Source organism: Lagenorhynchus albirostris, chromosome 8 (genome assembly GCF_949774975.1).
Source record: "Lagenorhynchus albirostris chromosome 8, mLagAlb1.1, whole genome shotgun sequence".
NCBI lineage: Eukaryota > Metazoa > Chordata > Mammalia > Artiodactyla > Delphinidae > Lagenorhynchus > Lagenorhynchus albirostris.
Window position 1 is genome coordinate 28,196,647 of NC_083102.1, and position 27,739 is coordinate 28,224,385.

Here is a 27,739-nt window from a genome sequence, read left to right on the forward strand (position 1 = left end):
TTGATGGCAATATTTATATTTATTTTTGCAATGCCTTGGATAAAAACCGTTTAAACAATGTCGGGTAAGGTGTTATTCTCATAAAAACATCTTCTTTCAAAACAAATGTATTTTTATTTTCCATAAAAGTTAAAATTACATGCTAAAACAGAGTTAACCACAACACAAAACAATATCAGAAGACTCACAGAGTAAGACCAGATGATGAGCTGCAACATTAAACTAAACAATTACACAGAACTAGAAAACTGACTCAGTAGTAAAATATAAAAATCTACAATTATAAATATAAATTTGGTCCATGGAGATGCTAGAGCAGTATTTACAGTAAGTATCAGATTATTTCTACTTTAGGTGAATACTGTGGTTGTAAAATGTTGAATATCATAGGGAACAGAGTGTTTTATTTACAGTATACTATATTAAAAGTTATATTTCTAGCAAACCTGACGATTGCTACAAATACAGCTAAAAATTTGACACTAAAAACAAACATGTTTTCTGTAGTTGGGAATTCCTAATATCTATAAATTGAAATTCTCTGTTAAAATCAATATGAAAAAAAGATACCACAATTCCATTCTTAGAAATACGGTAAATTTCAATCATTTTAGTTTAAACACAATAAGTGAATCACAAGAAGTTTTGCAAAAAGGCACACATTGTTAATGATGTAAACTTGGCAGCAGAATCCTATGCCATGATAGTTACTGTCAGGTGATGTGAAGTAAACAGATAACAGAAGAACTGGACTAATTTTCCTGTCTAATTTTAGAAAGAGGAAAGCAATGTCCAGATGTGGACTCTTCTCACCCTTTTCCATGTTAAACTAAAGACTCTAAGCTCTCGGCTATATTTCCATCAGGCAACGCTGCGCCATTACTGTCCAGAGAGGTGGACGGATTCTCTTCCTGCCTGGTGCTCACAAGGCTGAGGACTGCTTTGTAGAGAAATTGATACTGCTCCTGGAGAACAGAGAATGGGAGGTCAGAAACAGAAAGCTCGCTGAAGACATACGTTTGTAAAAAGAAGCAAGGTTTTTAGTCACCCTTTGCCACTGTCATAGAAAGGCGTGTTAAGGGCTCTGTTATAATCAGCAGAGGCACCCCATCCGTATTAATGTCTCTTTCTGATTAAATTTAAAGTGGCTCTATAATTAGCCAACATTCATTGACCTAGAACACTGGCCCACTACATTTGCCAATGGTAAGCACTCCATTCTTACTCATTTACTTCATGGAATCAGAAGGTGATGTGATGAGGTTCTGATACTGATTTATCAACTTGTGTGTAAACCTTTTGGCACTAGGCTCCTGTAACCCACTAAGTTATTCATTTTCCTTTCTCCTTTTGTTACAAAATCTGTTGGGTTTGTCTATTTATGAAGAGGTCTCAGGACTGCACTGTCAGCCCAGGAACTCATGAGGAATGCAGGACTTTCACAAGACCCACTGTTTACCAAGTATCCTTCACACTCTACCAGCCCGACGGGTCTTATGTCCTGCTTGGTGAGAAGGAGAGTGTGTGCCTGTGTACCCTGCTGTGGTCTCATGGTAGAGACACACAGAAGAATAAAGTAGTTGTTCTCTTACAGATGCCAACTTGGGGATGGTGAGGTGGGGGAAGGTAGTTGCAAAGGACATGAGCAAGTGGCTGGCTCCATAGTAGAAAATCATTAGGACCACACGTCTCATTAAATGCATTTGTGAAACCTGGGTATAAGTTTAGTCCGCCGAAAGCAATTTCATACAAGACAAGCTTGATACAACTCAACTCTCCTGAATGAGACTTTCAATAAGGGCTCCTCTGAAGTGCATGTGCACAAGGGTTACCTTACTCTCTGGCAGCTGGTCTGGGCTAGAGCTTTGAAGATGGACCCTTTATAAGGCCCTTACACGTACCCAGACTAGGAAGCTGGAAGTGAGCCTATGACCTCTGCATCCACCTAAGCTTCTCCCACTGGGGCATTTGCACAAAGTTCCCTATTGTCTTTCTAGCTCTTGTTTCTATAATAAAAAAACTTCCAAATTATTCTCAGAGTTGAGACATTTTTCCAGATGTGCTATGCTCTTTCTTGATTGTACGAGTGTCTCTCTCTCTCTCTCTCTTTTCAAAACTATCCCCAGAATTAGCTACTTCTTAAGTTCAGAAAATGAATTTGGCTTGAGAAAAAGGTGAACAGCTGAAGTCTATCTTCTGACTCTTCTTTGAGGCTATGTAGAGCCCTAACCCCGGGAAAATAACTATTTATTTTGTTGGATAAATCAGATTAGTTGGTGCTTCTACTGAGGATACGTTTCAGAATTACAATAAGTCTTGCAAAAGGCACACAATGAAATTTTAAAATTTTGATCCATCAATTTTCTGGAAACTAAACTTCAAATGTTTATTGTTCCAGTTCTATGGATTGCAAACTGAACATAATTCAGCTTGAAAACTACATGCTAACATTATCAATGTGATCTTTTTTGATACAGGACAAAACGATTTTGGTAGCCTCTAGAAAGTGACTTGTGCTCTAATGAGAAAAGTTTGGTTCGCTGCTTTATTACTTACAGCATCAGCAAAGACTCCTGGCCTCATCAAATTGATCATCTTGGCTACCTGGTAAACATCCACTGAATTTTCTTTTTCTAGTTGGTGCATAAGGGTTGTCAGAGCACAGAAAGTTCCTGCTGTCACTCCTCCATGCCTGGAAACAAATGGAAGGAACAAAGACTCCATTCAGATGCAGCACATGTTCACATTTGAAACTCACAGAGCACATGGCCTTGATAATTTTGCAGTAAGAACACTGAAATTTTTAATAAATTGTCTCATTACTTTATAGTGCATGGAACTGTGGTCTACTTCGAATCACTGGGGAGTGTTCATGATATTACTAATGAGACACTTTATAGAAGTTCAATATTTGGTGATACATTTCTTATTTTTATACTATGGAAGGGGTTGGCAGTAAATCAAAATGATCTGACTGAGGTTATAATATATATTATGTAATATTATCATATGCATCATATATAATATGGATTGATATATAACATAATTCCAGCATATGCATTTTTTATTTGTTCACAACTGAAACTTGGAAAGATCTATTGGATAAAATTCCTGTTTCTGGTAAATAAAAAATATATCAATTTTACTCCTATCCCAGGAAGCCAATGGCTGAGAGACGCCTCGCTGGTTAGCACCTGAAAATTCAGGTTCTAAAACACTGACTCATCGCACAAAGTGTTCTTAGTGTAGAATGCAACAGCAGATGCTTGTGATCAGGCACACATTTTCTGCCTTCAACAGGAGCTCCCAGAGAAGCGGAAAAAACCCCAAAACTTCTGTGTTAATCCTGTCCATGAGAAGCAGATAAGCCACCCTGGCTAAACAATTCACGATTGGTCCAAAGTATTAGGTTAGTACAAAGACAACAGAAATATACATACACACAGAGAACGTCAGGTGTGAATTGATTTAAAGTGTGGAACTTACTCATCATGAACAATCATGGGTCCATCCCTGGTGGCAGCTTCTTCTTTGATAATACTTATAAGTTCAAAAGTTTTACTAATGGGGCTATCTGGATTTGGCCATTTGGGACACTGAAAATGCCGCACTTCAAGTACATAATCATCCTATAAGAAGAGATAAAAATTACTGTTTTAGAAAGTGTCATATTGGTTGGTGAGTAGATGAATTGAGGAAAGTCAGGAATTATAGGAAGGCAATAAAACCAAGAAACACGCTGAGTGAGCAGCAGTAGTTGCAGCCTGTCCTCCACCTTGGAAGGGAGAAAATGCCACGACACCACATTTGCCAGGTACAGAGGTGATCTCTTTTTTATTCAAAAATAAACCTTGTTTGTGGGCTTATCTTGCCAATCAAATCATGAACAAAGATGTATATGTGCCGATAAATTTAAACTTACAAAAAGAAATCTTCAGTTTTAAAATTAGTTTTAAAAATAACATAGACTTCTTCCTCTAAAAATTGTGAATCACTCTATCGTACACCTGTAACATATAATATTGTACATCAACTATACTTCAATTTAAAAAAAGAAAAAAATAGCATAGACTTCTTCAAATACCAGCATTACTCAGGTTTAACTAAGGGAAGAATAAGATTGCTTGACACGGTGTGGGAAATGCTGGTAAGGAGGATGGAGACATGGTTTCCACTCCAGTCTCAGTTCTGATCCTTGCTTATTAAGTGACCAAACCAGGTTGTGTGACTTTAAATCTCTTAAATCTCTGATCCCCAGTCTCCCAAAGTGGCTTATACATATATAAAAATTTGATTTATGACTGAACTGGTATTGTTGATCTATAAATGATACTGGAACAATGGTTATTCACACAAAAATAATAAAATTGGACCCTTGACTCACAAAATATAAAACATCAGTTTCAGGCAGAAGTATAAAACATTTAGAAAACAATATATTTGCATTATTAATTTTATAAGTTTTGGTCAAATATTCTAGCGAATACTCAATCTTCTTATGTACCCTATATGTTTTACCAGTTTCAGAATTAGGGTAAAGTGGAACATTTAAACCATCTAAAACATGATTTATTTTTTTTCTGATTGAGAAAGTCCTCTGAATTTCACATGCTTTACTCATCACTATTAGCATCTTTCAGTCTTTCACAGGAGCTGTGCAATAATTTATGAACTGTGCTGTAATCATAGAAACAGTTATTGACAAAGAATTAAAATTGGTGCCTTGTAGGTAATCAGGAGTCTAGTAAAACAACACTAGTTCATTGCACTGCATGTTTTCAAAGCAGTTCTTCACTTAGCAACCCTCTGTACATAAGTAGAGAGCAGTAAGCTTTTTTTGGTAGGTAATATTTTTCCCATTTTATTTAGGAGAATACAAGGTAAGGACTTGCCTTAAAACATGAGAATTAGGATTAATGAAATTATTTTTTTACTCTGTTTATTTTCAGCTTAACTTCTATCAGCAACTGCTTTGGAGTAAAAGACAAATCTTTGACTTCCTGTGTGTGTAGAAGTCAGGGATGGTGGAGTTTAGTGATGGCTAATTGTTTAATGATTCTATAAGATTTTGCAAATGAAAATGACAAGTAAGGTAAAATTTATTATTTGGGTAATCTGTCTCAATTTGTAAGAAATCAGATTCCTTCTTTTTAGTTCTAGGAGAGATTCTTAAATTGGCATATATTTAACATGTGCTTAAGATGAAAAGTTTGTCATTTAAACTATGTCCATACCTGGGTAGCTTCTAAGATAAAATCTTGCATTATAAGTTTTTCTTCGTTAGACAGACATTTGTGTTCTTCAGCCATAAGAGTGACCTTAAAACTCTCACAATTTATAGGCTCATCCTTATTTGGCCAGTAAACAAATTCATCTTCTGCCTGGAGGATTAAAAACCAAAGAAGGTTCTAGATTTTAATAAAATGTTTAAGTCAGACTGTGAAATGAAGTTAACTGGTTGCCATAGACAATTCAACTCAAATTTTTCTTTGAATCTCAATATTTACTCTTAAAATATCCTAACAACTTTTATTTAAAAAAATGTAAATAGAAACATATGGGCTGACTTCCTTCATGATTGCAATTCTAATTTCCTTAAGCAGCGTAATAAATACTTAAGTTAATTTCAGCCTACTTTTATTTAAAACTGTCATTCAACAATTTCAGACCTGGGATATTGTATCCAAACCAAGTCCAATAATAGACAAGGTGCAACTTCAATATTAGTTTATTGGTTGAAAAAAATACATTCTTTGTATGCTGGACTTCTGGTGGTTGTGTCTTGATACCTACCCTGTAAAGAACATGCCAAAAATGACCTGAGGGACTTACCATGTTTTGACCATCTGGAAGCATAACGACCAGCTGGGCGTTATGGTCCCAGATCATCCTCCAGAAATCCTTGATGGTATGGAGAAGGGGATGTTGGGTGATGATGAATTCATTGCTCTGATAATAACCCTACAAAACCAAAGAGAACATAGAAAGAGCCTTGGCATGTGACTTTAAACATTCAAAAAACATTTATAGGTTAATGGTTACTGTCTTTTTATTTGTGGATTGTATCTATAAATAATAATGTGATTATTATAGCCAATGTTACAGACACCTCCTATATGCCAGGTATAGCACTAAACATTTTCTTCCTTTATTCCTCACAGTAGTACTATGACAAAGGGAATGTGATCTTCATTTTATAGGCGATTAAACTGAAGCTTAAGAAATTAAGTGCTGTGCACAAGCTTACCCAGCTATCACCTCTAGGAGGAGACAACAAAAATGGCTTCTGGACTATGTCTCTCACACTAGATAGAAAGGAAATCTAGAGATTTTATATTTCTTACTTTTCACAAGTCCCAATGGCAGAGTGCTAAATTTCACACCTACTGGCAACCGGATACCTTTACACCCTGGCTGCCTCTACAGGAGGGGGGGGGGGGCGGGGGGGCACCTTGCAAATGTTGCTGCAGAAACCTGAAAGCTGGTGCCATTGAATTAATCATGATTTCCACGTTACTGCTTACCAAAATCATGGCTCAGTTAGCCCCTTCTGCAATGGAATCTCTCAGATCGCATTCTTATCCCCCATGGGCTCATATGAAGTGTGGAATATTTTCATTTTTTAAGCTTTAGCTTCATTTATTCATCAAGTAGAATTCTACTCAATTTACTTTGTTTTGGTTACAATCTTGTTTAAGAAGCAGAAAACTTTTAAGTTCATATATTCGGATTTGAATGAGCAGGTTGTACATAATTAAATGTTTTTCTGGTTACTTGTAGATTCTTTGGATGGGAAGAGACCTTGAAAGGACCTCTAGTTTATCCTGCAACTTCAGTCAATATCCCACTTAAGTCATTCCAGGTAGGTAAAAATTCATCCTATTTTGTAAATCTTCAGATGTAATGTGGCAAGCTTTGTAGGTAATATTTTCCAGCATTTAATTATTTTCTTGACAAGAACAGTCTGTCTTCTATCTAACCAGCACACAATGCAATATTTATATTTGTTCTCTTAACCCATTCTCAATTTTTGAGTAAAAATATCTGCTTCCTATAGTATTAAGATGCCCCTATTTTAAGTGTGGCATGCTTTTAGATGCCACCTCCACACATCTCCCTGTTTCTTGCATGGATATACCTTAGTATTTTCTAGATAAACAGAACAGTGATTTTGGCATGGGGATTAGGACTCTTTCATCTGAAGGCAAACTCTGTGATTGATTGACCTAAAATGGAAATGAAGGTCACACAACAGCTACTAAAGCACTCATCCCTCTGATAGTAGATCTAAATGCAGAAAGAAAGTATTGTATCTTTAGAAATCCAAGTCCCCAAATGAGCCCAGTTTGCAGGGTGAGAACCGTGCTGCAAACCTGGAGTGGTAATGTGAACGAGACTGGACTTTGCTAACGCTAGTGTATCCTGGGTCTGCAGGGAATTTGCTTTGGTGAATGAAATGCAGCTGCTTAGAAGGGAGAGTGGATGTTTTGTATCTACTCATGGTGAGTTTGGTTCCCACATCTACTCATTGTCTTGATTAAGAGTTCTCCAGTCCCAGCACACATAAAAACATCAAGGAATGCTGTGATTCTATTGCTGCTGTGGGCTGTGAGTCTGTAGTCATCAGATACGACTCATGTCCACCTGTGGTGCCTCCCGTATCTGCCAGTCATTGCTTTGGGCAGCCCACTCTGGTTTTTTTTTTGTTGTTTGTTTTGTTTTTTGCTTTTTTGTTTTGTTTTGTTTTTTGTGGTACGTGGGCCCCCACTGTTGTGGCCTCTCCCATTGCGGAGCACAGGCTCCAGACACGCAGGCTCAGCGGCCATGGCTCACGGGCCCAGCCGCTCTGCAGCATGTGGGATCTTCCCGGACTGGGGCACGAACCCGTGTCCCCTGCATCAGCAGGCGGACTCTCAACCACTGCGCCACCAGGGAAGCCCCCCCCCCACTCTGGTTTTGATTCTGATAACGCAAGCTGCAGCGGTCTCCCCAGTGGCTCTCTGACTTACCATGATGTAGGAGGCATTGATGTAGTCTGTGCCTTCCCCACTCAGGGATGAAATGCCAACTCTGGATCTTTCCACTGGGAATACAGAACATTCATCATAAACAAGTAAGCTCTTAGCACTGTATCTCCTCCCCACCCCTGCAAATGGCAAAACATAGCCGCATTTTGCAAGTAGAGTGTGTTTGACTTTTAAGCTAGTTTTTCTATGTATTTTGCACTTCTAGACAAAGACCTCAAGGTTTAAGAGTCCTTGTTAAGTTATATTATCTGGCATGATTAGAAAAATATGAGTGTATTGTTTTTGTTCCAAGATGTACAACTATTGTCAAATTATCTACAAGGCTTCTATTATTTAAAAAGTTGGGGGTTTTTTTCTTCCAAAATTCAACATAGCTTACCAGGGATGATGGAAGACGTTCTGTTCTTTTCTCTGTTGCATTGCTTTAGGGCTGTAGAATAGTCACTCTGCTGTATATTTGATTGACTCAGGAGCTGAGAAAGGGTGTCAAGGAAAAATATAGATTATTTCATTTAAGCCCCTCAAATAAACACACACACACATATACACAGGAGACTCAACAAAGATAAGATACTGAATATAAATATATCTGACTTATTTTCCAAGAATTCCTTGAATTAAACTTGTTCTGGGGAACTCCCTGGTACATCTATGTTCTACATTCTATACCAGGAGGGTTAAAATAAGCAGCGAAGACTTGATGTCTCATTTGACTTGCAGCATTAGGAACCTTCCTCTATGGTGTGTGCCCTCCATTTTCTCTACCTAAATCTCACACTGCAGCTGGGAGATAAATTGCATGTGAGTGTGTATGTATGTGTGTGTGCACATATATATGCATATAGTTGGATTTTATTCATTATTTTAGTACTCAATCACACGAATTATCTACTTGTTATTTATCTATTCCCCAGTTAGTGAATGTTTGGGTTATTTCCAATGTTTTGCTATTTCAAACTTTGTAGCAATGAATATCCCTTGTATATTTCTTAATGTGCACACATGTGAGGGTTTCTATAAAGAATTAGGAGTCACTGGTGTTTAATTTTTGACAGGCTAACAGATGAAAAAAGTATATCCCAGTTTTTTTTTTGTTTTTTTTGGTCTTTTTTTGGGTTTTTTTGCGGTACGCGGGCCTCTCACTGTTGTGGCCTCTCCCGTTGCGGAGCACAGGCTCCGGACGCGCAGGCTCAGTGGCCATGGCTCATGGGCCCAGCCGCTCCGCGGCATGTGGGATCTTCCCGGACCGGGGCACGAACCCTTGTTCCCTGCATCGGCAGGCGGACTCTCAACCACTGCGCCACCAGGAAAGCCCCTATCCCAGTTTTGATGTGCATTTCCTTACTTATTGTGAAACTGTTGATTTTAGTTACTTCTTCTTTGATGATTGCCTTTTCATATTTCTACTTCGTTTTCATTTACTAATTTGTAGGGGGTTTTGGCTATTAAATGTAAATCTACAGTCTGCTAAGGAAGTTGCAAATGTCTTTGTTCTCTTTAATCACACAGACATTTACAGACAATTCAGTTTTTCCTTAAGATTTCTGTAATTTAACATTTTAATTTAAGAAGTCCTTCTCTACCTTGAAGTCCTCAAGAGATATTTTCCAATATTTTCTTATAATAGTTATAAAAATTTGTTTTCATGTTTAGGTATTTAATCCATCTTGAATAATTTCAGTGTTTGAGGTGTGGTAGGGACCTAACTGTACTTGTTTCTACATGGAGATTGTCCTAATATCATTCATTGATTAATCCATCTTTCCTCACCAATTTGTAATGTCATATCTGTCATATAACAATTTCCATACGTACATGGTTCCTCTGGTTCATTTGTCTGTTTTTCAATATTAATTATTATATTTGCATAAAAAGTCTTTCATATACAGTACAACAAATTTCTATTTTTTATTTTTCAGTATTGTTTTAGTGTTTTCAATTCTTTACTTTTTTTTTAAATAAATTTTTATTTATTTATTTTTGGCTGCATTGGGTCTTTGTTCCAGTGCATGGGCTTCTTACTGCGGTGGCTTCTCTTGTTGCAGAGCACGGGCTCTAGGTGCATGGGCTTCAGTACTTGTGGCACTTGGCCTCAGTAGTTGTGGCTCGCGGGCTGTAGAGCACAGGCTCAGTAGTTGTGGCCCACAGGCTTAGTTGCTCCGTGGCATGTGGGATCTTCCCGGACCAGGGCTCGAACCCGTGTCCCCTGCATTGGCAGGCAGATTCTTAACCACTGCTCCACCAGGGAAGTCCTGATTCTTTACTTTTCAATGCTGAGGTGGGTTTCTGATAAATATTTGTTGAATAAATAGACATGCAATTCATTTCAAGGACATTTTTCTATGGGTAAACTTGAATAAATACCTTTTCTTATAGGACAGTATACACACACACACCCCTCCAAATTTCCCTAGTTAGGATGTTAACAGGAAACAGAGTCAAATGTCTCTGTTTTTAAATTAGATTCTGATCTCATAATTGATATTTCCATTTTGATCCTGAATTATCCAGTATAAGCGATATCAATTCTTTTATTAATTTAATTGTGTATGGGGTAAATCATATTTAAATAAGAAAACGGGTAATAGATGTATATTTTTAACTTAGAAAAAAGCCATCCTAGCAACATCACATTAATGCTTTATATTTATTATCTGTTTCTGGAAGCTGTATTGTGCACTTTGTCTTCCTTAAAGCGTTCCTTTATGACTCAGCTAAGTTTGGCTGAATAAAACATTTCTGTTTTCCTGTCTGCAATTTCTAAGTTCAGCTTCCACCCCTCATCTGTCTCTTCCTCCTCCCAAAGCACAAAAGGTGCTGAACGAGAAGGTAAAAAGTCAGAGGGAACTCATGACTACATCTTCTATGTTGTAAGCTGCGGAAAAGAAAGAAAAAACTTCAATCTTGAGGTTTGTTAACTCTCCTGGGTTTTTCCAGGGCCTTCTGAATTCTTCCTAGACATTCCTTCTTCAGAAACTGGCCCTGTTTCTCTAGCAACCCTGAGAAGTAAGAGGTTAGTATAGAAATAATGGGGAACAAAATAACGCAGCCTTCATTCCTCTGGAAGATGACAGCTCTGCAAATCCCTCTATCTCCGCAGGCAGGTCTGGTAACAACTGCTTTCTGAATTCTTTGCTGACTGGTTTCTGGAAATCAGAGAGCTAAGCTGTGAGAGGTAGAACATTGAACAAACCATGCTCCCCTGTCTAGCCGACGTCCTTGTGACAGGGTGGGTGGGAGAAACTGGGGTTGAAGAAGCTCTTCTTGTGGGATGGCCTATTCTAGTCTGGGGGTTTCAAGTGAGACAGACTCTTCCAAAGAGCAGCACAAGCAGCCTGAGCACAGCACTCGTGGTTAAGTGGTCTGGTTTTCTCAAAGCGAGAAGAGCACTTACACCGTCTGTGTTAGAAGTTCTGCCTGTTCCTCCTGTTCTGTTCTGTGCCCTCCTTTCCTGGACCACGTCTGCATTTCTAGGGTTTCTGAGAACTTTCCCTCTCGCTACTCAAAATTAAGGTTCTTGAAATTTGCCAAGTGGCTTTGTTACCTGTTGTAAAGAACACAACAAAGCCACTGGGCCAACAGAGCGCTCAGCCTGTCCACATGGCTTTGTCAACTCAAATGAGGAGGTGCAGGAACATTCCAACCTGTGGTGACACCCAAGAGAGGGGCTTCCGAGAGAACTCACCTTGAATTGTTTGTCTAGCTTTGTTTTGCCTGTTGGTCCAGGAATGAGGATCCCATTAACATAGGCGTGGATGTGGCTGTCTGGGACCTCAGTTTCTTTACTAAGTATCGCCTCGACCAGTGCGTCATGAATGAAGACATACTGTTCCTGGCAAAGCAATGACAAACAGGGATATCACCTCAGGTTTTCCTTATATGTATTGAGGTACAAAAGTAGTATCTTCCACTGATGGACAAAAAGCGTTTTACAAAATGGAAGGGAGGACCCACGGAGATTGCTCACCAGTCCTGGCAGGAAGTCAGATGGAGGAAAAGGTGGTCATCCAGAAACAATACAACTCTTTCCATCCCTCACCTCTTTATTTCTTGTGCATTGGCATTTAGGGAAGTAGATCACTGGAAGATTTGGGGAGGCAGAGCAATGCCCTCTCTGCTCATCCTTCAAACCTGAGACCCTCTTCCACATTTTGCACTGACTTCTCAACTTCTGATGGGTCTTCCCTTCTCCCCCTTCCAGTTCTCCTTTTAGCCGGTCATATATAATTTAGTACAATTATCTATACAGTTTTTAACAGTTATCTTCCATTTCACGTATGGGACTCTTCCCTCGTCTTATCTGACTAGAATGTCATTTCCTCGATGGAATGAAGTTTGGTTGGTTTAGTGTGGAAGCCCACTCAGTCATATGTTTCTTATTGCTTTCAAGCTGCCATACATCGTTTTCAATTTAAATCCATTTTTATTTAGAAATAGTGAAAATAAAATACAGGTATGCAGAGTTTGTCCTGTGTCATATAGGGGTAAATGATCTGGGCTTAAAAAAGGGAATAATTTGAGCATAATTCATACTATTTAAATATGAGAATAAATCCATTCATTCATTACATGCAGGAAAAGCTTGAGGATTCAGCACGAGGAGATGAGGGTTGACTGATCCCCTTACTCTTTTTCTGAATCTTGCCTGTGACCGGTGTCATTTTAAAGATATTCCCCATTTGGTCATAAAATAGACAAAATTTGGCTGGTCCATCCATGACTTACGTGCAAGTACCTGGTGTTATAGTTTGAATTATGCACGCCTCCCACCCCCGCAGAAGATAGGCTGAAACCCTAACCTCCCAGGACCTCAGAATGTGACCTTACTTGTAAATAGAGTCGATGCAGATGTAGTTAGTTAAGATGAGGTGGGGACTGGTGTCCTTATAAGAGGGAAATTTGGACACAGACACGGACACAGAGGGAAGACAGCCGTGTGAAGAAGGAGGCAGTTAGGCTGCCAAGTCCAGGGAAATATGAGGCTATCAGAAGCTTGAAGAGACAGGGAAGGATCCTTCCCTAGAGGATTCGGTATGGCCCTGCCTACCCCTTGATTTTGGACTTCCATCCTCCAGAAGTTGGGGACAACACGTTTCTGTTGTTTTAAGCCACCCGGTTTGTAGCACTTTATTACAGGGAGCCCCATGGGACGAACGCACCTGGTAATACAAACGCTGGTCTCTCCAGCAGTTTAGGGACACTTCCAACCCTTAGCTAAAGGACATTATCCTTTTTATCATACCTCGGTTTGCACCAGGTAATTTCTTTGTGAACGAATGTGTTTTAAAAAGCCAAATATGTTGACGGTTCCTTCGTGTTGAATCTGCTGCAGCATACTGTCTAGCACGATGTATGTGCCTGTCCTCCCAACGCCAGCGCTGAAAAGCACACAGAGCAAGAGACTTCAATGTCAACATAAAACACATTTGAGGATTGGTCACTCCCGGCTGTCCTGTAAATTAATATCCTTCTCCAAGCAAATGAGCCACTTAGTAAGTAATTCAGCAAGACAGTAAGCAGCTTAGGAGTTACGCATAATGCTTCAAATAGCAAACAAAGTTCTCTTTTTTCTTTCTTGCTTACAGGTCAAACTCCAAAGCAATCTGATTATTCCTGTTGGAGACGTTTTTATTTTCAATTACAGTTATTATTCGTTATACATTATACAGTGGAAATATTATGTATCAGAGTATAGCAAATAGACATTTAATTTGAGAAGAATGAAAGCATCAGCCTCACCAGACTCTGAAAAGACAAGGTCTCTGGGTCTGTATTGTCAGGTAAACATGTTTGTAAAGGTTTCCACATTAATGGAAAAAAAGAGTTTGCGCAGGCTTTCAGCTGAAAATATCATTTCAGTGAGATGGTGAGGAATAAAGAATAACTTCAGTCATTTCTAAAGGGCCATTATCTAGCAACTTCTTCAAAGCCTCTACTGGAGGGACAGAATTCAGAGACAGGGATTCTTTTCAAATGCTCTGACGAGTAGGAAGTACTAGAGTGAAGAATTAGCACCCGCTCTGCACAAGGCTCTGGGCCTTTTCCATTCGCTAGGAAACAATCCCTGACCTTCACAGCTATTTTTCCTGCATCTTCCTGTTTCCCTCAGCTTATCGTTGGGCTCGCAGATAAAAAACTCAAGATAGGTCTCTCAGACTTTGAGGATAACTCCTGAGATAGGTAATTAGAATGTGTGAGATACTCTGCATATCAAAGGAAAACAGTTGTTTCTGTAAAAACACAGACGCTGCTTTGACAAAAGTACTCCACATAGAAATGAATTTGACTTTTGTGGTCGGAAAGCTTGGCACAGGAGTCAGCACGCAGTAAACAGTAACTGCTATTTTTGTTTTAACTGAAAAATATTAAATTAAAGCCTCTAACGCATTTTTCTCCTTCTCTGAAATATCATTATTTCTATTCACTCACCCAGTCTTGGAAATTAAAGTACCTGGGCAACGATGAATTGATTACACGTTCAATAGGCTATATTAGACAGAACTCAGGAAAATGAGAATGGGGTTTTGACCCCAAACTGTTTAAAAACAACTTGAAATATTTTGCTAAATTCCCCATACTTTGTGCACTTTGGTTTTTCTAACGTAAACCTGGCATATTAAGTCTACAATAGACTATTAACTCCTAGGAACAGGGGTTGTGTCTTAAGCATTTTTTTTTTTTTTTTTTGTCTTAAGCATTTTTATCCCACAACGTTATGTTGTAACAAGTGCTTGTTTAATGACAAAACGTTGTTCTGCCTGCTTCACACAGTTAATAAGCTGAAATCCAATTAACCAATCAAACAGAATATTCTACCTCATAGAAATACCTGGTGCTTTGAAATATTCAGCAATCCAATCCTGAGTCTGGTACACTCACTTCCCAGTCACCAACGTTTCATGCCCCTCAGTTTGTGAAATCATTCCCACTTTGGCAAAACTTTGTTCCACCGATTCCCTTTTTGTTAGCATAAGCAATTCTACGGGTTTGGAAACCTGGCGCTGAGACTCACCTGCAATGGACAACAACAGGGCCTACTGCGTGGCGCTTGGCCTGGGATGCCTTTCTCACAAAGGTCAGTACGGGCAGCGAGTACTCGGGCACTCCCATGTCAGGCCACTGAGTGTAGTGGTACTGGGTGACCATGCGCCCACTGGGTCTTCCTTTTTGGGAACCCTGGAAGAGACCAGACAGCTAATCAGCTAATTATAGGAACACACACATACGGGGTCCTTAAACATCAACTCAGGATTCATAGCTTGATGTTGGTGGTTCATAATGAAGCTAAAAAAGTACACTGTCATTTGTGATGGTCAATGTTATGTGTCAACTTGGCTAGGCTATGGTGGCCAGTAGTTTGGTCAAACACCTGTCACACCAGATGTTACTGTCAAGGTATTTTTTAGATGTGATTGACGTTTAAATCAGTAAGACTTCCAGTAAGGTGGATTCTGCTCCATGATGTCAGTTGAAGGCCTTAAGACCAAAGACTGAGGTTTCCTGAAGAAGAAGGTATTCTAAAGACTGCAACGTAGAAATCTTGCCTGAATTTCCAGCCTGGAGTCAATTCTTAAAACACCCTCTCTCTCTCTCTTTAAATATATGTATATATACACACATACATATATATCTACATACAGATATATGTTTTTCTAAGGAACCCTGACTTATAACTTGCTCTTTTTCTTCTCCTCCCCTTTTTCAGTCTCCACTATTTTCAGCTGGATGTGCAGTTATCACATGGGGCAGGGACTTTTGTTCCTGTATCACTGCAACCATTGGCACCATGACCACCAATATGGTGCTAAAGCCACATCTGGCATTAAGAGACTTGGAAGAAACTTTTGGGATTGAGGCGTAGCTGTGATAAGAACTTTTTTTTTTGCGGTACGTGGGCCTCTCACTGTTGCGGCCTCTCCCGTTGTGGAGCACAGGCTGCAGACACGCAGGCTCAGCGGCCATGGCTCACGGGCCCAGCCGCTCCGCGGCATGTGGGATCTTCCCGGACCGGGGCACGAACCCGTGTCCCCTGCATCGGCAGGCGGACTCCCAACCACTGCGCCACCAGGGAAGCCCTGTGATAAGAACTCTTAACGCCTTTAATTATTTGTATTTTTACCCTGTTTCGGTTATACCACCTGTTTTCTTAAAAAAGGATTGAGATGTATTACTCAATGGATGATAGCCATCATTTGTGGACTCACCTTTTTGATCTTTGTGTTTCTTAGAGTAAAAGTCCTCACAGTGTAATATGCAAGCATCTGAACGCTCTTTTGAGTGACCAGAAAGTTCCCATACTCTTCATTCCCATCGGCAGGCCAGTACTGGTCACATTTTCTCTGCAAAAGAGAAAGTCAAGATGCTCTTTTCGTATTTCAAATGCTTAGTGTAAGTCATCCCTGAAATCAGTAAAGATTGGATACCATGACTCCCTCATTCTTCTAAACACGTTCTTTCTGTTCTAAGTGATTGCAGGTTTGTTGTCGAGGAGAGCAGAGAGAGAATTACAGGGCTGAAAGAGACTTGAGATGATCAGATTCAAACTCCCCCCTTTCAGATGAGGAAAGTGAGGCCAGATGTACTGAGTTGCTATAAAGCCAGGACTAGAATCCAGCTCCCATGAATTAAAAATCTACTTCACTCTGCATCGCTTTTCAATAAACCTCATTTGCTTTTTCTTACGGAATGAAGAATGCATTTAAATAGCAGGTAGCTTGAGTTACAGCGAAACTTTTTGACCTTTTAACAGTTTCCCTTAAGCTGTCATACTTACTTGAAAGGAATCCTGATTAGCTTCCCTGACTTTAATGCTGACTCTATCAAAAGCAACTTAAAGCATTTCTAGTCACTATCTCGGGGATGGCATAATAGATGACCTTCATACCCTTCCTTTCTCCACAAGGTTTGTTATCATGACAATAACTTCCACATTATGCTCCCATATCATTCTCCAGAAATCTTCAGCTGTAGATTTCAGTGGGCCTTGGGCAGCAATGTAAGCTTTTGGTCTGTTGTAGCCCTGAAGAAACAAATGACAAATGTTTCTTACTGACAAATTTGTATGCCATTTTTATCTGCTCAGTTTCTAAGATCAGGAGATTTTTGCTATAATAGAAAACCATAAAAAAAAAAACTTTCAAAGCTAGAGAAACTTACTAGTACTAGCAAAGACAGCAACTCTTCTTTAGTTATAATTTTTGTAAAAAAAAAAAGAGTTCTTTTTGCACTGACACAACCACTATTCTCTGCACCTCTAGTCTAAGTGCATTTAATCCAAGTCTGTTTACTATGCTTAGCATCTGGTGCTTAATTGTGCTGCTTTGAAATATGTTTGAGGCATTAGGGCTCAGCTGTTTATAATAGTCAGGAAACCTTTGGTGTTTTCTCCTTACCCTCTCCTTGGTGGCACTGAGCAACACTAATCATTAATAGCTATCCTTCACTTATTACTCACTGTTGGCCAAGATAGTTTACAAACATTAACCCTAATCCTTAATTTATATGCAAAATGGAAGCATCATCCCTGATTTGGAGATAGGAAACTGAAGCTCAGAGGAGTTCAGTGGCTTTCCAAGCTTTCACAGTTAGCCAATGGCAGAGCTGGGATTCAGAACCAGTTCTAACTCCAAAGCTCATATTCAATCTGACATGCACACTTCCTACTATGGAAGCCTGAAGTGGTTGCCTACAACAAGCCTACTGTATACTTATATCTGGTACTCTTTGAATTAACTGTTCCAAACAGCATAAACCTGAAGGCTGCTAGACTGCAAGGTCAGTGTCAGGAAAAGAACTGAGTTCCATTGGCATTCAACTGACCACAGGAAAAAAACCAGTAAGTTAGTCAGTGGTCTACAGTCCCTGGAGATCTCCAGTAAGTTTCACAAAGCTGGGTATCCTGAGAAGGGCCCAGGATGATAAAGGCTGGTAACTGGTTTAGAAATCATGTGTTTGCCTTTTAGCCAGTACTACCCTGAGAATTTTTCAGTCAAAATTTATTTAGCAGCTGCTACCTACATAGTAATGGGCTAGGAGCTATGGGACATTCCAAATAAGCACTGATCCTACCCCTCTTATTTAAGGAGCTATAAAACTATCAGAATATATACATCCTACCTTGAATGTAATTTCTAAGCCTGAATTCCCTCTCTCACCCAGGAGATGAACCAAGTACAATAGCTTGAATGCCATTCAATCTGAAAACTTTTAGCTACGGGATCTCTTACTACTAATTTGTATTTTTTATTATCTTTCATTTAATACTTATTACTATTCTATGTACAATACCATGGTATAATAAATTCATAGTTTAACATAATTTTCATAAAATTTCAGTTGAAACATGCTTACATCCACATAATTGGCATTGATGTAATCAGTCAGTTTGCCATCCTTTTCAGCAAGTTGTGTAAGCTTAACCCTACTATGATCATCTGTAATAAAAAAAAGAAAATATTTCACTATAGCATGAACTGCTTTTCAGCATAAAGTTCATTTATATTTACATAATAATTTATCAAATACAATTAAAATCAGTGCAAACATCATTTACTTTAGTCAGTTTTCGGAGGATACAGAGATGACAAAAATAAAGAGAAATACAACAAAATCCTCTTTCAAGGTTTCCAGTGTGGAAGGTGAGAATGGACATATAAACAGAGAGGAAGGTTCCGGTGTCAAGAGAGAGGTGCAGAATCCTAGAGGGACACGAAGACAGAAACTGTATTGGTTGGGGATGAAAATAAACCTTTTCATAGAGGTTGAATCCTGAAGTTGGCATCTTAGATGGGTTTCTAAAGGTGGATACTGGGGCTGTGAACACTGCAGAGCCAGTGAAGGGGAGAGAAGAGTGACGGGGGTGTCAGAAAGCTCAGGAAGGATGGCAGCATGCATGCTCTGAACAGGAGGCTGATGGTGGAAGAAGAAGTAGAGAAGGAAGCAGAAGGGGTCTAGAAAGTTTCCGTGAATGGTTACAGCAAACAGCTCTTTCAATGGAAGATCTCAAAGAGGAGCTATTGCAAAGGGAAGCAGGGCAACGACTGCCCAAGAACGGAGGACACGGATCCTGTACTCTCAGTGAAGAGGGGATGAAAACCGTGGTAACTTATACATGGTGCACGGTCATAATTAAATGTGTTGAAATGAGGCATTTGGGATTAAATTCAGTTCTACAGAGAAACTATATTTGGAGGAACTGCGTAGTAAGAAAGGAAAGTGTCACTAGAAGGACACTTGGGGATTTCACTGGGCAGACTATTTTTTTTTTCAAGGATGAAGAAATGAATACAGACCAAACTATGACAAGTTAAAGAGACGTTCTGGGATAATAATACTTTGGTGACATTAGCAGTTCACAAAGATGCAGGAAATGTAGGCACAAATAGATGTGTGGCCATGGAAAGAAGGGTTTGGATGGCAGGCTACTTTTGCATTTTGGTTTTCAGATTTTCAGAAGGGTATTACTGGGTAAGTTTTCCGGGTTGCTTTCTTCATCTCAGAGTAGGACTGTTATTACCTCTATCTTGCCAGGTTATTTCAGGGATGGAATGAAATGACGAATTCACAGTGCCAGGCACATAGTAGGTGTTCAACAAATGTTAATCTCTATCTGCTTCTTAATTAGCCGGCAGGTATTTTCTATTTAACTTGTGGAGAGAATGGTCTAACAACCACTTCACCCTGTCCAAGAAGCAACTGAGTTTTTATGTGCAGCAGGATAGCTGCTTCTGTTGAGAAAGACAAACATGAAGCAGAACGTTCTATCAAAATGGAAAGACTGGTGTAAACCTTGTGGGGATAAAAGACAGCATCCATGCAAACTACTTAGAACTGTGATCGTAAAAATTCCCATTCCAGAAACTAGAATGGAACCAGAATTTAAATAACTGAGCTGGTAATACCATGTTCACGTGAATCTAGGAAGGCCCACTGAATACATAAGAAAGGATATAAGTTGAAGTTTCGGGGAAGAATGAATTTCAAGAAATGGAGGGGGCTATAAAGGAAAATAAAAGGGAACAGATGTAAATAAGAGGTGCTGCAAGAAGACGGAAGAAACATGCTAATTTCATACAAAAAAATAGGTAAACTTGTCCTAAAGAAAAGAGCCAGAAAGCTGCTCATGGAGGAGAAAAAGAGAGGTCAGCTAAGGCAGTAAAGGGAGAGAAGAAATAAAAAGAATGAATCCAATTAACCCTTTATCAGACCCCAGGGGAGAATGGCAAGGGAGGAGGGAAAACGGTAGAAGGAAAAAATAGAGTCTAAAGAAAATCCCATTTTATTAGTAAATTCACATCAAGTAGGGGGATCTCCAGTAAAAATAGGACTATGGAGTATAAATAATGACAGAAAACCATAAGGACAGATTTACAGGCCGTGGGGTCTGAAGAAAGGACTGGATTAAAATATGAGTTTATTTTGTTCAAAAGAAACATGTCATTCATTGCAGAATGTATTTAAACTGGAGTGTTATTATCTAACGCAAGTCTCATCCCCTGATACAAAGGTCCTGAAACAGCTACACCGAGGTCTGCTGTCAGAGGACTTCAGGACAGTGAACTAAAAGCACCACAACGACAATGATAACAAGTCAGAGTTGAGTGAAGGGTATACTTACAGGCAACAATATTTATGTATCGGTTCTTGTGCTTATTGTCAGGGTGATTGGAGCTGTCTGCTGTGATACCTAAATCAACAGTACAGCTCTGCACCTCCTGTAAAGAAATTGTACGCATAACGTTTTAACACACATCCTTTCAAACGAAGTGCCTTAAAATATACTACAGAAGACAAAAACAAAACAATCTATCCAAAAATTTTTTTTTATATGTTACAACTATTTCTTGGCTAAAAGAAAATGCAGTGAAATAATGCCTTACCTGGTAAAACTCTTTCAGTGTCTAATGAGGGAATGAATGCCAAAAAAGTAAAGAAATCAAATTCCACAGCACACGACAAATGAGAAAAGAAAGTGTTCATATTAGGTTTACAATGGAAAACCATGATCATGCAATAAATACATTTGTCAAATACTAACAAAACAGAATGTTTCAAACAGTTGCATGCAAATCAAAACTTCTAACAGCTGGGAACCTTAACATTATGTAAAAGGAAAAAAACAACACTTTTAAAAGGGGACAGTGGTATAATAATATGATGACTTTTTAAAATGCTGATGAGAAAACCCACATACTTGATGACACATTTTAACATACTAGGCAGATTTACTAATATTCAAATATAATTGTATTTGATCATGATAGAACTATTTAAAACTGAATTAGTAGTACATTTTTTTGTTTGTTTATTTTGAGTAATTTTAAAGAGTAAACAGTTTCCTATTAGGTGGTCTGTAGAGTTGTCAAAACATTAGAAATCTCCTGAAATTTTTTTTTATCATATATACTATGTCTTTTGAAACAACATTTAGATAGTACTACTTTCTACATATTTAATTAGTAGACCTCTTTTTAATTAAAATAAAACTTCAATGGGTAGAGAAAAATTATTTCTGCCATTTCTCTTTTAAAATGAATTAAAATCCTTCCCAGGGATGTCTTCTATCTAAATATATTAGTTTGGAATTTACAATTATTTAGTACATATTAAGGTAATGACATGAAAGCTTTATAATTTTTGAGAAAGTATGTAACTTAAATATAAATCTGATTCATCAGCAAAATGGCTCAGCCTTTCACTAAACAAGCTTTTAAGGCCTCTTCTGGAGCAAGTCATTCTGACTCTAGATTTAAAAACAATTTAATATATGAACCACTGAAAAGGTGAAGCATTATTAGTTATTAAGCTAATTACTAAGTTAATGAAAAGTTTTCTTTAATCAGACTATGAGTTAAACCAATGGAATTAAGAAAATACTTCTTGAGTAAAAATGTGAGGTTATTTTATTAATTTAATCATTATGAACTGCTTAATAATATTCAAAATGATTTTATAGTGAAAACTGTGAATCTGCCTTTGTACATATGCTTATCAGCAACTTGTACAATAAACTGTCTATTTTTCCTTATGGCTTTTTTTTTTCTTCTTTTTAAAATTTATTTATTTTTGGCTGCGTTGGGTCTTTGTTGCTGCACATGGGCTTTCCCTAGTTGCCGTGAGCGGGGGCTACTCTTTGTCGCGGTGTGTGGGCTTCTCATTGCAGTGGCTTCTCTTGTTGCAGAGCACGGTCTCTAGGTATGCAGACTTCAGTAATTGTGGCTCGCGGGCTCTAGAGCGCAGGCTCAGGAGCTGTCGCGCACGGGCTTAGTTGCTCCACAGCATGTGGGATCTTCCTGGACCAGGGCTCGAACCCGTGTCTCCTGCGTTGGCAGGCGGATTCTTAACCACTGCACCACCAGGGAAGCCCCTCCTTATGGCTTTTAACATCTGGAAGATTAGACACATCCTTAGCATATTCTCCCTTTTGCAACTATGATTTTGTTTGATGGATGCCTGATAGTTTCTACAAGTTAATACCGCACCACCCAATACCCTCTATTATGGTAGGAAAAAATAATTTGATGTTTTAAAAATATAATTCTTCATATTATTCCACTTTACTTCGTAGTCACTTCACACTGCTTTCTTATTCAATGTAGCTATGACTTAGACTTCTTTTAAGATTAAATTAGCTGATTTCTACTGTTTTTAATTTAGTGAAAACATATATTTCATTTCTCTTTCCTTTGGTTTCTTAAAGCTTTCTAATCTCTGGCATTTTCCTTCCATAAACACGTTCTTGTTGATCTGATTCGTGGGGAGCAGTTTCTGCGTATATTAGGGATGGTGGTGTATCCTCTGATCAGGATCAGACCTCAAAGGGCTCCAAAGAGGGAGGTCAATTGAGCACTTTGGGCTGAGGTAAGGAGGCAAAAAAGCAATGTGATGCTTCCTAAAGGGGAGAGGCTGGGGAGGGGGTGGGGATCCCTCAATTCCTAGAATGGAAAGGACGTGAGTGTTAAGTTTGAATCCCAACCCTGCTATTTATTAGTTGTTAATTAACTTCTGTGGAAGTTGATTTCATCAGCAATATGAATAGAAATAAAAACAAATAACTTCCAGAGTTGGGCGACGGTTGAATGTAGAAGCATCTAGTACAATGATCGGCATATTAGGGAGCGCTCAACAAGAGTAACTTTATGTTTCATGGTTATTATTGCTAACTGTTGGTTTATGGCACCCTATTTTGAAAAAGCTCTTTAACTGACAGCTCAGTGGGCCATGATAAATTTGCAGTAAATTTCTCTGCCCCTACCATCTAAGAGTGTTTTACAGAATACTAGAAAAAGTTTCACTGATTGTGAAGTTCAAATGTTTTTTAGAAATGCATATTTTCTTGAGAAGGTGGGGTTTTACCTTGTATAATATTTATTATGCCTTGTATAATAAATGCTTCTGCATTTACACTGTTGTAGTCCTTACAATTAAGAACTTGTATGTACTTTGGCTGAAAATTATGAAATTTACTAGTTTACTATAATTTATATAATTTAGGAAATTAAAAGGAATCAGTGTTACTAGTTCAGATTTAAAAAAGGATACTAGAGCTCTGAGTTTATGGGAGAGAATTAACAATGTTTTTGTTTTTTCCACTTTTACAACTTGAATTTTAAAATGGAAAACCAATTTTCTAAATTGTATGATAAACATAACAGATATCTTAAACACATAATTGATTATGGAACTAATAATCTTGCTAGAAGTGAAAATGGTTTCAATGTCAAGAAATAGCCTATTGCTGAATTTTAAAAATTTACTATTTTCCATATTATTTAAAATAGACATATTAAAATCATACCTCAAATTCTTCAGTAAACCCACTACTTGCATGTAAGTCTGCAACATGCTTTGGAAAGTGCTTTACTGGAATTGCTCCAACATCATCTAAGTGAATAAAAAAATCATGTTGGAAAGGATAATTCAACAGAAATAAATGTGCCTCTCATTTATAGAGATTTATAAAGAGGCTTCTTCTAAAACAACTTCAAGGTTCACTTATTCCTATAATCCCAACTGAATTTATGTTCAAAGAAACATTCAGCAACAATTATCAATTTTCTCTATATTTACTTTCAATCATAACCTGCATTTTAGAATTCTGATTTGATCAGGAATCTCTTTTCCTTTCATACTCTAAAGAGAAACTTAATTTTCAATGTTAAGTTATAAATAATATCACAGCCTCACTTCTTATCAATGGACTGCATCTCTTTATGGATAACTTCCTTTAACATGAGTGGGAGTTGCCTGCAAATTCTGGGGAAAAAATGCAGAAATAATATATTTTCAATTTTACCCTGGACTAAACATAATATATCGTGCAATTTCAGTTTTATAAAATTGTACAGTTTAATGCCTCTCCGTTAAATAGTCAGATGTTTACATTTGAAAACATTTTTTCCTTCTTTCTATAAATAATAGAAAACATTTATATGCAGACTATTCATTAAGGATAATGTCAAAAACCTTTGGGACTTTTAATCTGTAAAATTTCAAGAATTCTAACTTGAAAATATGCTATGTAAACAAAGTCATTGGATCTGTTAATTAATTGTGAAGGGGCCAAATTATTTTACCTGGTTCTGTTTTTTTCTTTTTTTTTCCTGGAAAGACTTTCTTAGATTAAACATATTACTAGTTCACAGTGTGCAATTTCACAATTTCCTTCCTCTGACAAGGAAACATCAAACACATTTCACTAGAACCAGTTATCTACATCAACAGATGTTCAGCATCTAGGCCATTTAATATTTTTAAGCTTCAGTTGCCAAGAATTTGTTGATTTAAAAAAAATTAGAATCCATCTGTTCTCTTTTAGATGAGTATACCTGAATACTAAAATTGAATTAGCGAGTTAACCTTAAGAAACACTAGACAAAGGTGTAATTTCACCTTCACACCTACAGAAGGATCTTGCCTAGAAGTAGCTTTTATAATTAGACAAGAAAACAGAAATAACTTGTCACATCTAAATCGTTAGTTCTCCTAGTAAAGCTTCGTCAAAACCATGGATATTATCCTGCACAGCTAACCTCTTTCCAGAAGCAAACTGACTACTTCTCATTTGCCATCATGTCTTTTGGTAATTCTTTTACGAATTGGTCTGCAAGTAAAAGGAGGAGATGCCCTTGAGCACCTTTCTTCTAAGAAGTGGAACAGGGGATTCTGGATTTCCTGGACAACCTGATTTTGGATTATTTTATTTATTGTTAATAATAAACTGTGTTGGACTTTGGATAATGGTATAGTTAATTTGCATACCCACGCTGACAGGATATGTAGAAGAGGTATGTTTGAAAGTGAAGGGAACTAAACACAACAGATCACCAAGAGCAACTGGTCTCAAAATTCTAAATATGTTAATGAGAAATTGTGCTGTACTAAAAGAAAGAATTTTAATATAAACTAGAAAAACAAAACAGTGGTGGTTAAAGACACAGAGTTGATAGAGTTGATAAAAGAGGTAAAAGAGCAAAACACTTCTTATTCCTATGCCTGCTGCAAATTACAAGGAAAATGCTTCTCTTCTTTATTTTTGTTTTTGAAATCATGAGACTTCAGGAGATAACTTCATGTAGAATTTGAGCCTCAAGCAATAACATATGGCATCTCAGACAATTTAAAAAGAGGCTTCTGTACAAAGATGTAGAGTGGAATGTTTCCATTTGCTTTCCCCGGTTTGGTGACTCTCCGTGTCCTCGTCTCGTCCTCTGTCCTCCAGTTCTGCTTCCTTAATTCGCACATTTCTAGTAAACTTTTTTTTTTATTATTATTGTTAGCACTTTTCATTCTGAAATGTTATAAAATGTTAGTTCATAAGTGTCTGTGACCTTAGTTACAGTGTGAACTCTAGGGTCAGTTAAGGGTCTTAAAATGACCCTGGTTAATTCTTGAATATTGTTAACTAGGTAAGTTCTGATAAAACAGTTGATGTTTTCCCAGGGACACAACTGACATTTTCACTTAAAGTATTTCCGGCAACCACGCATTCTTTGTGCTCAAGTTTTTCTTGTACCCTCACCATTTTAAAATTTCTTTTTTTTCCCGTAATGTAGTTAAGAAACCTTTTCTCACATACACTCAGATAATCAGAAGGGAACTAAACGTTATCCTTACTTTTGTGGGTTTTGTCCTGTCCATCCTTACTGCAATGATTTAGTCTGACTTTTGTTGTTTAGGTTTCCATTAAAGGAATGCAAATGACTGAAAGTCAGCATTATTCCTTACTGATATTTTATTGCTATAAATATTTATGTTCTTTAACATATAACATCTGAACAGCTATAAATTATTTTGCCACATTACCTGTATGGTTAAGACTGTTCAAAACATTTTTTTTATTAATTACTTAAAAAAATTAATTAATTAATTAATTTATTGACTGTGTTGGGTCTTCATTTCTCTAGTTGTGGTGAGCGGGAGCTACCCTTCATTGCGGTGCGTGGGTTTCTCATTGCGGTGGCTACTCTTGTTGTGGAGCACGGGCTCCAGGCGCGTGGGCTCAGTAGTTGTGGCTCACGGGCTCTAGAGCGCAGGCTCAGCAGTTGTGGCGCACGGGCTTAGTTGCTCTGCGGCATGTGGGATCTTCCTGGACCAGGGCTCGAACCCGTGTCCCCTGCATTGGCAGGCAGATTCTTAACCATTGTGCCACCAGGGAAGTCCCAAGAATGTTCAAAATTAACAAGAACAAGTTATAAACCTGAATGCCTGATACATAATATTTTGGGCAACACAAACATTTAACTAATCTACATTAGAGCCATTTGCAAAGTACTCCAATAAGGAAAGACCTTCCAACATCACGCTTTTCATTTAACATCTACCAGCTACTCAGGGTCACACTTTAAGCTATTACCTGAAATTGGAAAGATAGGTGTTGGAGGTGTGGATATTACTCGAGGGGATGTACTGTCCTCTAAGTAAAAGTGTGCAGTCTGGAAACATTTCCTGGAAAGAAAAGAAAGCAATTTATACTACTAGCTGGCATGGTCAGCAAGACAACTTCCAAGATGCTTAAAGATTATGACAGAAATCTCCAGAATTAAAACCTAAGTGGAAATCATCTACTTATCACCTACTTTTACAAAACACCGTTATTAGAGAATTTTATAGCCTCCAAATTTATCTCAGCTTTACCTGTACCAGATGAAGAAGACTGAGCAGATATCAGACATGGTAGAAGCAGAGATGACACTTGAACTTGGCAGTTGGTGCCAAGGAGTCGGACACCTCCATGCCCTAGTTACTCTTCCACTGTTGCCGTATACCAGGATGTCTTGCCATCTTGGACAGGACCAGAGTGGAAAAGAAAGCCTGTCCAAAGCTATTTTCACTCAATATTTAAGGGACCGTGCCGTTCTGAGGATATTCAGCTGCTAGCAAAAGGCATCAAGCTGTGACCACATAGAAATGAAATTCTAGTGTGGTAACATTTTGATGAAAAAAGAAGGCAGCTTTATATTATAAGTATGATAATGCAGTAATAACAAAACGAGGTGAGGAAATAGTGAGCATATAACCAAAAACAGGGGTGATTTTCTCTCCAACAGATGCTAGCCTTGATGAGAGTTTTGAGAATGAATATATTTGGAATCAACGACAACCGTGACCTAAAATGTCACCTGAATCTATTTTCATTCAGATAATAAGAGTAACATCTCTCACTACAAACAACTGAGAAGAGCAAAGAACCAACTGCTGCTGTAAACTAATGC

The 27,739-nt window shown here is 38.1% G+C and overlaps 1 protein-coding gene and 1 long non-coding RNA gene across 5 annotated transcripts in view; one reads left to right on the top strand and one right to left on the bottom strand.

Annotated features, from left to right (window-relative positions):
• PTPRZ1 (protein tyrosine phosphatase receptor type Z1) overlaps positions 1-27,739 on the bottom strand; it is a 159,232-nt gene continuing 131,493 nt past the window's right edge. For 3 of the 4 annotated variants that reach the window (XM_060156786.1, XM_060156787.1, XM_060156789.1), the window contains 17 exons: positions 26,881-26,972; positions 23,824-23,909; positions 20,906-20,926; positions 20,644-20,740; positions 18,378-18,460; positions 16,912-17,046; positions 16,232-16,366; positions 15,040-15,203; positions 13,270-13,405; positions 11,713-11,859; positions 8,407-8,500; positions 8,010-8,083; positions 5,833-5,961; positions 5,235-5,381; positions 3,487-3,629; positions 2,557-2,692; positions 1-965 (listed from right to left, as the gene is read on the bottom strand). In XM_060156786.1, coding sequence (XP_060012769.1) covers positions 825-965; positions 2,557-2,692; positions 3,487-3,629; positions 5,235-5,381; positions 5,833-5,961; positions 8,010-8,083; positions 8,407-8,500; positions 11,713-11,859; positions 13,270-13,405; positions 15,040-15,203; positions 16,232-16,366; positions 16,912-17,046; positions 18,378-18,460; positions 20,644-20,740; positions 20,906-20,926; positions 23,824-23,909; positions 26,881-26,972 — 1,960 coding nt within the window. In that variant the 3' untranslated portion in view covers positions 1-824. The remainder of the gene's footprint in view (positions 966-2,556; positions 2,693-3,486; positions 3,630-5,234; positions 5,382-5,832; positions 5,962-8,009; positions 8,084-8,406; positions 8,501-11,712; positions 11,860-13,269; positions 13,406-15,039; positions 15,204-16,231; positions 16,367-16,911; positions 17,047-18,377; positions 18,461-20,643; positions 20,741-20,905; positions 20,927-23,823; positions 23,910-26,880; positions 26,973-27,739) is intronic. The other variant, XM_060156788.1, reaches the window with a different exon arrangement.
• Positions 5,061-27,685, top strand: LOC132524608 (uncharacterized). Its single transcript, XR_009541944.1, has 3 exons — positions 5,061-5,092; positions 6,781-6,862; positions 27,575-27,685. It is a non-coding gene; the product is annotated as an uncharacterized LOC132524608 (long non-coding RNA).